A 12,047-nucleotide genomic window follows, 5' to 3' on the forward strand; every position below is an offset into this window, starting at 1 on the left:
TATTTTCAGAGAAGGCCTGGACGCTTAGCCAATAGTGTCGTTGTCACGCGATCGAGGTTATCTATTTTAAGGGGTGGGGGGAGAAAAGAAAAAGTACTTAAAAACTATTTTCAGACTCGCTTAAAATACAAGATTTTACGCATTTTTTCAAGAAATTTTGGGGAAAAGATAATTGCATAAGCGTTGAGACTTGTTTAAAACTTAATTTTGAGTGGTCTTCATTCATCCAGCTCCAATACAAACATTCCTCCCGACCCTAGTGAGTACCTCAGGAAACTTCGACCCGCTAACCTGGGAGAAAAGAAATGGGACGAGCAGAGTTTACGGTTCTTTCCTCATGTTTTGAAATACGGTCAGGCTCTTAGGACGTATTCTTCCATTATTTTCCTGCTACTTTCTGTAAGATTCAGAGAGTTCTTTTTTTAAAAAAAAACTTGCGAAAAGCTAGTCTCTGGATATTACTAAACGTCTTTGAGCTTTACTACAATTTGTTGGAGTTATGGCACCTTGGATTTCACATATATTTTGCATGTATTGCTTGGCCTTGTTAAAAGCTAAGGAATCATAGATGGTTTAATAATGACTCTGTTTTAAAAAATTGGATTAGTTTTCACTGGAATTACTTTAATTTATTTTAAAATTATATTAAAAATATTTTCTTTAGGTTATTACCAGCTAGCATTATAGGATATTAAAGATGGCTGGATGGCCACCCAGTGGTAACCCTGTTGGGCTGAATCTGATCCCTGCAGTTGGAAATCTCTTGGGGAACCCTCAACAATTTGCTCATCAATTGCAAGGGTTGCAAATGGTACAAGCACAATTGCAACAGTGCAACAATCAACAGCAGTATGCACATGGAAACACTGAGGATAGAAGATGCATCTCTGATAATTATCATGAAAGGGACAAATCAGGGTTTGATAACTATGATAACAGGAGACTTGGAAAACGCTACCATAATCAGACTGTTGATGAGAGAGAATACTTCTGTGAGGATCATGGAAGGATAAGAGTGCTGATGGATGATAAAATTCCTCCAGACTTTGTATCACCAAAGAGGGATTTTCTTAGACAGGATGAAAGAATCAGAAAAGGTGAGGTCAACAGAAGAGGTTATGGTGTTTCAAAACTTAACTTGCAACCAGAGCCCTTCAGATTTCAAACAGAGGGTCATCATCAATTTCAGCACAGCAGAGGATTGATGAGACTGAATGTAAATGAAGCAAAATATGGGAAGAGGGATGAATTCACTGTTCCTCTGAATGCTTTGTTACGTCCAAACTGCTACCTTGTACCTCCAGAAGATGACATGGATGTGTTACCGTTGAATGATAAGGAACCTGGATGTCATTCAATATTTATTCGCAGTCTTCCAGGAATGGCTGATGAGTTTATCATAAGAGAGATTTTTAGTGTGTTTGGACCCATAGAGAACATAAGTCTTAAAAGTATGAAGAAAAACGCCAATGTGAGGCATTGCCATCTAACATTCTCACAACATTGTTTTGTTGATATGGCTGTCAAACTAAATGGTTACTTGTTGGTTATCGGAGATGGAAATGATACCAAGACAAAGGTCAGTCGTATCCGCGTTAATTATTTCAAAGAAACAAGAGATGAGGTAGATATTCAAAACACTGGTAATGTCGCTGAAAACCAACAAAAGCCTGATCAATATGTCGGTGAATATGACCCAGGCCAGATATATAGCCGTTTAAAAGCTTCCCAGTTGCTGGATCTGATTCGTCATGACAAATCTGTGGTGAATTCTTTGGAGATGATAGCTTATTGGTTAGTTAAAGGTGAATGTAACCGTTCCACAGTCAATGTTTTTCACACAATGCTTAGCACTGTCAATGGCCTTGTCAAACGGCTGATCAGCAAACGAAAGGAGCATGAGCAACAAGTGGAGAATCAAAAGAGAGAGGCAGCAGAAAGAGCCAGTGAAATCAAGCAGCAATGTAAGTTGTAGTTTACTGTATAGGCTAAATGCTGAATTGTCATGGTGCTTCAACGAAGGTGTTTTGTTAGTAGAAGTGACTGACATTCTCTCAACCTTATTGATGACCACTAGCTGCTACTAACAGTTGTTGAAACTTCATTTATTACTTCCAACAACAGTCCCATTTCCAGGACTGCTCTCACCCAGGTGATTATACTTTGTAACCAAATATCACCCCTGGGTTCAAACAATCTACTATAATGTAGATTGTAGCCAATCTTGTCGTCTGATTGTAAGGGTGGGGTACATGTATTTCAGAAAAGGACTTTGCCAACTGACAATGACTGGCATTTCAACAATGTGTGCAGAAATGATCTTTAGAGTCATGTGGGTCATGTTTGTTTAGGAAGTGTTGTGAGCCTGGTTTTCAAAAATTGAATGGTTAGTTTTTATCATACTGGTGGTATGAGTGGGTTGTGGGTGAGCAGTTTTGAATTTGTTGATCAAGTGTAATTTTGTAATGGAAATTTTCAGATTTTATTATGTTTTAGTTAATCTGTAAAACAGTGAATGGTTATATAATGAGGAATTTTTAATTCTTTTTCTGGAATTTTGGTCTTGATTATTAACAGACGTTTCAACTGAAACCATCAAACTGATGGTTTCAGTTGAAACATCTGTTAATAATCAAGACCAAAATTCCAGAAAAAGATTTAAAAATTCCTCATTTGAATTGAACCTGGATGAATGACAATATTCACTTTCACAATGAATGGTTGAAAGTGAAAACTGAAACAGTGAAAAGTTATTAAATTAAATTAAATGATTAACCTAAGAACTTCAACACATGTATTTCATTCAGGTGATGCTGTTTGGAAAGTCTTTGATGCAGCAACTAAACAAAAGGCTTGGGACCAGTTTACAAAGGGACAGAGAAAAACTATTTCTCAGTGGTTTGCTGTTATCAGAAATGTGAGTAACAATTTAAAGTGCCTATGAAGTAAAAATTTTTTTTGCATAATTTTGTAGCTTATTATGTCCTTATCAAGGAATGACAAAAGAAATTTTAAGAAAAGAAATTTAAATCGGCTTTTTGGTGGCTCGAAGTCCCTAAATTAGACATTATCGGTGTCTCTGGAAACTGGGAATGAGTTTGGCTCTGATGACGTAGTTGGTGGTTCTGGCACTTTGTTTAAGCTCTTGTTTGTCGTCTTCAGAGCCACCGACTACGTCACTTCCTTTGTAAGATGAGATTTGACTGCACACATAATGAACTCATTTCAGAATATTGCAAAATCCAAACTTTGAGGTTCAAAAAATAATACAAGGAAGTTCTTTTGGTCGGTCAAAATCGCTTAGCTGTGTTCATCAAGACGTAAGCAAACAAACATGGCAAAAAAATTTTTTACTTCATAGGCACTTTAAACTAGTGTTGTCTCCTATTTATACATTAAGGCAGGCAGCTACCTCAAAACTAGTAACTTTGTGTGCAAGTCTCACATATGGAATTGGGGCTGTGTTGATTGCTTTGTGGGTCAGGCATCAGGCAACTAGGATGAATTTGAACTCAAAGGTAAGTTTATGGCAGCTCTCACTGATGTCATTGTATGCCATTTCCCAGGAAATTAAATCAGCCCAAGAGGCTGAAATACAAAATCGTGAGGAGGTAGGTATGGATTTGGATGATGAAGCATCAAACCTTGGTGGGTTTATTGAACAGCCAGCGCTCCAAGTGTCTCAAGAACAGAGGCAAGAAGAGGATGAAAGTTTTACACCAGTAGCTGCCAAAAAACTTTGCAGTGAGGCTTCAGGTAAAAGTATACAACTCTATTGCCAAGCTATTGGGTTTGACTTGATCCCAATTTAAGTCACAGCTGTACAAGGGTGCAGATTCTAACTTCTTCTCTGGTCAGGTAAGGTTTTGTTGATCTACATGCACTTATCTTGCATCTAATTTTCACTTTGAAAAAGAGGGGAGAATTATATTTAAGACTGGATCTACCAATGATAGGTAAGTAAACGATAAAGTGGCAATACATTGGAGGCTTCTTCTTTGACATCATGTCAAGATTTTCATCTCTACTTATGACCCTGTCCAGGTAATGTTTCAAACTTTTTTTCCTGGAATGTCAGGCAGTCAATTGAGACCTTCAAAGTCTATGAATAATTAATAAATCATTTGGCATAATTGATCAATAATAATCTTGAGTAATCTCTATTTATACCAAATTTCACGTTTGGTGAGAATGCTGGGGAATTCTTTGGTTCAGGTGTTTTGTTGTATTTTTCCAATTAACTGTATACGCAAGTGCCTCCTGACACTTATTGTAATTAGAAAGAATGCACAATGGACTTTGTCACCTTAACCTGGGCCAAAAGAGATGCATGGGACGGTATATCTTCCCAGTGATAGTTCTCATCAAAGAAAATACTTCTTCTGTGTACTTAGCCTTTGTGTTTGAAATTATTTATGTATTAATACATCATTCTGGAAATTCATTTGTTACATCTTGATATCCTATTACATTATTGTAGGGAGAATGATCAAACACAATTTGTGAGATTCAACATTTTGTTTCTTCAGATATGAAATCTTGTCAACCATCTCACACAACTGGAAATTTTTTATCAAGTATTTCCTGAGCTTCCCCACTATTTAGTATAAGCACTTGATAGAACTATTCTTAATATTTATTTCTCTTCTGGAGATCTCATGTCATCCCCTTATTCCAAAGTAAAGAGACAAAATTGTAACTTACATTAATATTTTTTTACAAATGTGAGTTTTTTTTTTTTCCCTAAATCGATAAAGTGAATATGTGATTTCCTTCAGGTGTTGAATCGAACGCAGATTCCATCGACGCTCTAAAGCTAGAAAATGACAAGCTACGTACTCAGGTTGAAAGCTTGAAAGGGATTGCTGAGCAGAACACCAACCTTATGTGGTCCATGCAGAGCTATCAGTATCAAGTGGACATGGCCAGACAACAGTATAATGAAAGGTTGAAACAGAAAGACTATGAGGTACAGGTCTTCAGTTCAATCGAATGCTGTTTCTTCCAACTGACCCCAAGACATTTCTTTGTTGGCTGAGAATGTGGTGGTATTTTCAAACATTATCCCCTGATATTTGTAAGCTGATGTACTTCCTTATTCTCTCTAACCGTCTGTTTGACATTGTGTTAAAATTGTAAGAGAAATTAGATGCTGAACAATTTTGAAACGACAGGTACTGTTTCGCAAGATTTAGCCAAATTCAGCCATTAGTGATTGGCAACTGAACTGTGTGGAACGTAAATTAAGATGAAATTAAAGATTAAAATGCGTGAAACAACAAAAACAGTCGAGCTAATACCGGAAAGGCTCGTAGTTGCCTTTTTGGAAAATGTTTCTGCTAACACTCGAGAGAAATTCTTTTGATTTAAGGTGATGATTTTGTTCTTTGAGGCGGTAATTTGCTGACTGGTATGTAGAGGGATATTGTTTTAGAGACCTCCCCTAAGAATGAGATGTGACAGAAAATTGGTTATTAGCTAGACGTTTTATTCACAGTGTTCACCTTTTCACTGACAGATCCTGTGCTTACAGAAAGCTTTGGAACACGAAAAGCACAACGTCAAACAGGAAGATTTAATTAGTGGTGAATTGGTGAGTATAAAGGCTGGGAACAGTGTTACGCTTTCACTCTTTTGCACGTGCATCTACATTTTCTACATCGATCAAAGAAAGATCTCCACAGTCATTCACCCTAACGTCCTTCACTCGATCTAGCAAACCAATTAGATTCAAAACCATCGTGACTTGGTAACCCGTGACTTGGTTTCCCGCGCTTCAGACGATATCTGTTTATTTACCTTTTGTTCTTGTTGCCTCCTTGTCATATAGTTCTTTGTTCTGATTGGACCGCTGCGATTAGTTTGGTTTTGGCTTCAGTTACAATTCTCCATCCAAAGGCGCTCCATCACTGACTGAAGTGTACTCTGCTTTGATATTTAGGTAGCTACCGGTGACCCATTGAAGGACCTTGAAGTTGTTGTGGACTTGGGTAGTGGTACTCGCCACACAGCAACAGATAGACTGGAAACAAACTACGATGATATACTCGGAGAAGGAAAAAAAGATCGGATGGAGGATGATAGTACATCAAAAGTTGAACAGGTTCTAGGAGGTATTCGAGATAAACTGAACAACACAGGGACGGAGGTGTCAACATTTTCAAATGAAGGAGTCAAAGAACTTGATGCTACGGAAGAAAAAGGAAAGAAGAACGTAAAAGAGGACGAAATTGTGTGGAACGGAGAAGCGAAGTTTTCAGAATGGGAAAACCCAGTGGAAAAAGAGGAAAGGCCAAGGGAAGGAGAGAAGCTAGCTGTAGCGAAAGAAGAACATGTGGATGGAGAAGTATCGATAAACAAAGAAGATTTGCTGAGAGAAAGTGGGAAGATGATCGTGAGAGGAGAGACACCAGATGAAGGAGATGAGCCAGGAAACGCTGTAGTAGAGGTAGCGAAAAAAACAAGAGGGCAACAAACGATAATAGAAATGAATGAAACACAGGAAGAGGACCAAGAGGAGGAAGGATCTGGCCGGTTTGTGCAGATCGATAATGAACAGTTTGAAGTGATTGACGATATGGATGAAGATAGCAATGATGATTATAAACAAACAGATGTGAAAGGTTGTTTAAGTGAAAATGATGAGCAAGTGCACGAGGAGTTTGAGGAAGAAGATGATCACGGAGAAGTTCCTGCTGATAGCACTTTGAATGAAAACACTGAGCAAGAAAAGGAAGTTAACGAGCAGGTACCAACTGATCTGACAGCTTATCAGCAGCGTTACATGTCTTATTACCAAGCCTGGGCCTCATCTGGACTTGCGAGTCACAGCCTCATGTATTTTGGACCCTCTGTAGTGCGCCTCTCTGGGGAGGAGCTTGTGCTCGTTGGGATCATTTCTTCGTATCTTCAACTGTGCCCCTCTGGTGCCACGAGTGGAGAGATAAGGGACTACTTGTCGCGACAGTTTAACGAGAAAAGAAAAGACGTAGTGGAGAGGTTACTTTCCAGTTTGCCCGTCTTGTTCAAAGCTAGAGAATCAGGCGGTAACTCAAAATGGAAGTTTTGTGGGTTTGACTTGGCTTGGTCCAAGACTGAGAACTAAAGTTGCTCAAACGTAAGTGACGGGCCTCGGGGAATCATTCATATGCAATGCTCCTTGTACTAAAGATATTCCTGTTTAAGGTGGCTGAGCACAGTTTTCACGCGCACTTTTTCTGATGCAATTCAGCACGCGCACAAGGATTGTAAAAAACAAACATGCCGTCAATAGAGCGGTCATTTTATTTACTCAACACGTACCTGCACTATCTGTGCTATTTTTCTCTATAGTTGGCACAGTGTATTGAGGGCTTTAATCTCTTATTACAAAGATATGTTAGAAACGTTAACGGTGCAAAGAACCCAGCAATTCTCAGCTTTTTCGTTGTTACTGAAAGAACCCAGTTAAATGCAGCGCATGCGTAGTAATTAAAAAAATTGCGACTGAATGGAAAAATGCTTTCTTGGAAATATGCCTATTTCTTGAGAACCACTCATTAGAATTTCACAAAATTTGGCACGAAAATACTTTAGGAAATAAGTAACTGGAGTATTGTAAAAAAAATTGTAAATTAAGCGAGACTTACCTGAAAGTTGAAGCTTGATTAGAATTCTGCCTTGTCACCAGCAATAAGGGATTACATGAGATAGCATTGCGCCTGCGCAGATCATTCTTCAAAGACAACTCACTGCATGCATAACCAGAAGAAACCCTGACAAGACAGGGGAGGGAGTGGGGGAGGGAGTATGGGAGGGCATGTAATCCCTTATTGCTGATGACAAGGCAGAATTCTAATCAAGCTTCAACTTCCAGGTAAGTCTCGCTTAATTTACAAATTCTACCTTGTCACGCAACAAAGGATCACATGAGATTTCAAAGCAGTGCATGCAGAGGGTTTCAGGCCCAGTCAGAGAACAGACTATAGAGCCATAATGTAGAATTTAATTAACTAAACAGTGGTTTGACTAGACAGAGTCTCAAGGACTCCACGAGCGAAGGAATTTTTGCTTAAAACTTTGTTACAGTACTTTGCAAAGGTACAGTCACTCTTCCAGCCAGCTGCTGATAAAAGGTCCACTAAAGGGACAGCACTGGTGTTTGCGGCTAAAGTTGATGCTGCCCTTGTACTATGAGGTTTAAATTTCTTTGTATCAATACCAGCATTTTCCACGACAGTTTTAACCCAGTGACTGATGGTGTCTCTTGAGACTGGTTTAAACGGTTTAATGTAACTCAACAATAACTGTGTGTTTGAGCCTCTGGTAGAGGATGTTCTGCTGATGTACTTTCTCAATAACACAACAATACAAAGACGCTCATCATGAGGATATGCTTCAAACTTAATAACAGGCTGTTTTGTACCAGCTTTCAAATGCTTAACAATGTTAGTAATAATAAATGTAAAGGATGAACTGTCCTGTCATTGAGCTGAGATCCAAACTGTGAATAGATTGTCCTCTTTGGCCTGATAATAAACAGGCTAGCATTACAAGTTTTATGTTAGGTCTTTCAGGGATAAACGTCCCGGTGGATGTTTGCTTGCAAGAAATTCTGAAACAGTCTTGACATCCCAAGTGTCAGTATACCTTGGGATGCTAGGTCTCATTTCGTGGACTCCTTTCAAAAATCTAGGGACAAGAGGTTGTGCGCCAAAAGAGACATTGTTTGTTGGAGGAATAATGCAACTAAGGGCTGAATGTGCAGTGTTCAGGGCACCGTATACCCTAAACCTTGCTTTACAAGGGTTAGCAAAAACTCTAACGCTTCGCCTAAAGTTACTAGGTAGAGAGAGATCGATATTCCGTTCACAGCATTAGAGGGTCCATTTTCTGATGTAAACATCATACTGCTTGGACATACCCATCTGCCATGACTTGAGGATAATGTTTGCAGCCTCATCAGATACTCCCTGTTTTTGGATTGATGTCCTGACAATTTGCATGCAATCAGGTGCAGGCTGGACCAGAGCGGGTGGACAAGTTCTTTGTTCACGGGGTTCTGGATAAGGTTTTCTTTTAGTGGCAACAGTCTTGGGTGATTGATTAGCAGGTGTAATAACTTTGGGTACCGCGGTTGAGTTGGCCAGTTGGGAATAATCAGCACTCCCTCTGCATGTTCCTCCTCTATCTTCTTTTCAGAATCAGGCTGAAAGGGGGAACGCGTAAAAGTTTATCTTTGCCAACGATACTGAAAATGCATCAACATAAGAGGCTTCTGGATCGGGTTTCCAGGAAGCATAACAAGGAAGTTGTGCATTAAGTCTGGATGCAAACAGGTCTACAGTGAAGGGGCCCAAATATTGATCAATGGTAAGAAAAATGTCACGTCTTAGAGTCCATTCGATAGACTCATTAAATTGATGTGAGGCTGCATCAGCTTCCGTGTTATCCCGGCCAGGAAGATGAGCTGCACTAAGCCACAAGTTACGATGGATGCACCATTCCCAAATTTCTTTGGTAAGAGAGAACCAGATTTCTTTGGTAAGAGCCCCGGCCGGACCAACACTCAAGGTCTTAAAATAATTGAGAAGAATTTGCTACCTTTCTATAACATCGAGAAATGGTTAGATATTCTAGTCTTCTCGGATAAGGACGAATAAACGGAGGTCCTGTCTCCTGCAGGGTTGGGGTAGGAGACGTTAATTTCCCACATACGAGATTACTGTGTGGTGGATGTTCTCCCCTGGGGTGGGATGGGTGGGAAGATAGCAGGTCCACATCAGAAAATAGCTGCCATAATTCAACCCGCTCAAACAAATAAAGGAGATGAGATGAGTATCACAAGTTTGATACCATACCACCCATTTCGTTAAGGTAAGCCACAGTAGTAATGTTATCTGTTTCTATCCTGATATGTTGGTCTTTCATATCTCTGCAAAAACTTTTGAGGGCTAAAAATACTGCCAACATTTCTAAATAATTCATGTGGGAAGAGGCTTCAGATGTGGACCACCGACCACCTATTGATTGGCCCTTGTAAACTGCACCCCACCCCTTTTTTGACGCATCTGTAGTTAGGGTAATTTGGGGGTTTCCATGACTAGCTTCCTTATAAGCTGAGTCAATATTAGCAATCCACCAATCAATATCTGCAATGGAGTTCGGGGAAAGTACTACTGTTCCCAAATAGTTTCCCTTGTTAAGCTGTATAAAGCTGATGATTTGTCTCGTTCTAGATTCCTATAGTGGAGGGGTCCATATTTAATGGCTGGAAAATTTGAAACCATGGCACCGATAAGTTGTGCTAATTCCTGGGTGGAAATTTCTGACTTCTGTTTAAGAAAGGTACACATTCCTTTCAGTTTCGATTTTTAGTCATCAGTAGGTTCAATAACATATTTTACAGAATCAAGAATAAAGCCCAGAAATTGAATTCTCTGTCGTGGGATTTTCATAGATTTTTCAGAATGGATAACGAAACCCAAACTAGATAGCAGGGCAATAGTTTCTGCAATATTATTTGCACACTCTTAAGTAGGAATCACCTTGTAAGTAGATATCATCTATATATCCCACATTAGAAAGGCCTTGCCATCTAAGAGCTAGTGGATAGCACAGGTTTCAAAACTTTTGTAAAGCACCTAGGGGCACATGACAGACCCTGGGGTAGGCAGGTAAATTGAAGCAACTTCCCATTGAATTTAATTAAATTTCCAATATTTTTGATGAGTTTTGTCAACAGGAATACTGTAATAGGTATCACAAATGTCTACAGTGCCCATAAAGCAATTTGGTTTCATGAGATCTATGACATGTTGAATATATTCCATCTTAAAGTGTTGCTTTTCAACTGATTCATTGAGGGATTTTAAATTTAGGATCATTCTAAATTTTCCGTTCTTTTTGGGACGTAGAAATACTGATGAGATAAATTCTCCCTCTTCGTGAGAGCATTCAACTACAACTCCCTTTTGAAGTAATTTAATTGTCAATCTCCGCTTCCATGACAGGCATTTCCTGTCGATTAATCTCACGAACAGCACGATAGAATTGCTCAGGGAGGCTATCAAATTCAATCTTGTAATTATTAACAGCTTCAAGGACATAATAATCAGATGTTATTTTTTCCCATTCCTGAGAAAAATGCTTCAATCTACCTCCAATTGCAGCATTGTTATTAAAATGAGTTGAGCTTACCTCATTAGAGGGTTTTTGTTTGTTTATCTGTTCGTCTATGACGATTTTTGATGGATGTCCTTGCCGCTGGTCTTCTTCCAGCGGTTTGACTTGTTTGTGTTTTGGCCGTAGCCAGATCTTTGGGATAAAAAAGGACGGGAGTTTCTTGAGTTTCTTATAGCCAAACTCGAAGGATTTAGCTGTAGTCTGGCTGTGTGTGACGTTTCGTCCCACCGGATTCACTTCAGTGAGGTCTTTAACGTGCTTCGGTAATTCATCTCCGAAGAGCCAGGATGTTGATCGAATAGTTTCAGAGGACAAGCGCTTGTAATCATTGTTAAGATCAGGCTTAATGAGCTCTTTCCGCCTTAAGTTTAACTCATTGTTAGCGTCTGCCAGCAGAACTATGCTGTCCGACAAAAGTTGAATGAGATCTTTCCCATTAGGGATATCCTTTATCCGTTACACGGACAATTAACAACTATTCACCAAAGTGGAGGTGGTTAGTGGTGGATATTTACCGAGCCGCGAAGCGGCTCGGTAAATATCCACCGCTAACCACCGACACTGAGGTGAATAGTTGTTTTAGTATATACTAAAACAGTGAGATAATATACACCACCGTCGTTAATTTGAGTGATTTCTTCGCTTGTCACGGATGCAAACCGGGACGCCATTTTTTCCCGTGTTGCTCGGAGGTAAATAGCAAAGGATATTCGGAGTTTGACTAGCCAATCAGAGCGCGCCTTCAACGTTATCCACTGTTTTTGTATATACTAACTTCTGTTAGTCCCTTGACCAAAGAGGTTTGCACTTTTTGCATACGAATGTCCATTGACCTGACGTTTGAGCTCAGGTTGTTCCACACAAGGTAGTTGACTTTGATCTTT

At 39.4% G+C, this 12,047-nt stretch overlaps 1 protein-coding gene across 3 annotated transcripts; it reads left to right on the top strand.

Moving 5' to 3' along the window:
* Nucleotides 1-85: 85 nt before the first annotated feature.
* LOC111331741 (uncharacterized) lies at nucleotides 86-8,476 on the top strand. Of its 3 annotated transcripts, none has more exons than XM_088728581.1 (7): nucleotides 86-352; nucleotides 665-1,964; nucleotides 2,808-2,917; nucleotides 3,567-3,756; nucleotides 4,779-4,969; nucleotides 5,519-5,593; nucleotides 5,942-8,476. In XM_088728581.1, the coding sequence occupies exons 2-7, from the start codon at nucleotides 698-700 to the stop codon at nucleotides 7,103-7,105; spliced, it is 2,997 nt and encodes a 998-aa protein (XP_088584707.1). In that variant the 5' UTR covers nucleotides 86-352; nucleotides 665-697; the 3' UTR covers nucleotides 7,106-8,476. The 3 variants fall into 3 exon arrangements, with proteins under 3 accessions (XP_088584707.1, XP_088584708.1, XP_022792652.2); XM_088728582.1 differs by having other exon boundaries at nucleotides 86-259; XM_022936917.2 differs by having other exon boundaries at nucleotides 262-399.
* Nucleotides 8,477-12,047: the final 3,571 nt, after the last annotated feature.

Source organism: Stylophora pistillata, chromosome 7 (assembly GCF_964205215.1).
Source record: "Stylophora pistillata chromosome 7, jaStyPist1.2, whole genome shotgun sequence".
Lineage (NCBI taxonomy): Eukaryota > Metazoa > Cnidaria > Anthozoa > Scleractinia > Pocilloporidae > Stylophora > Stylophora pistillata.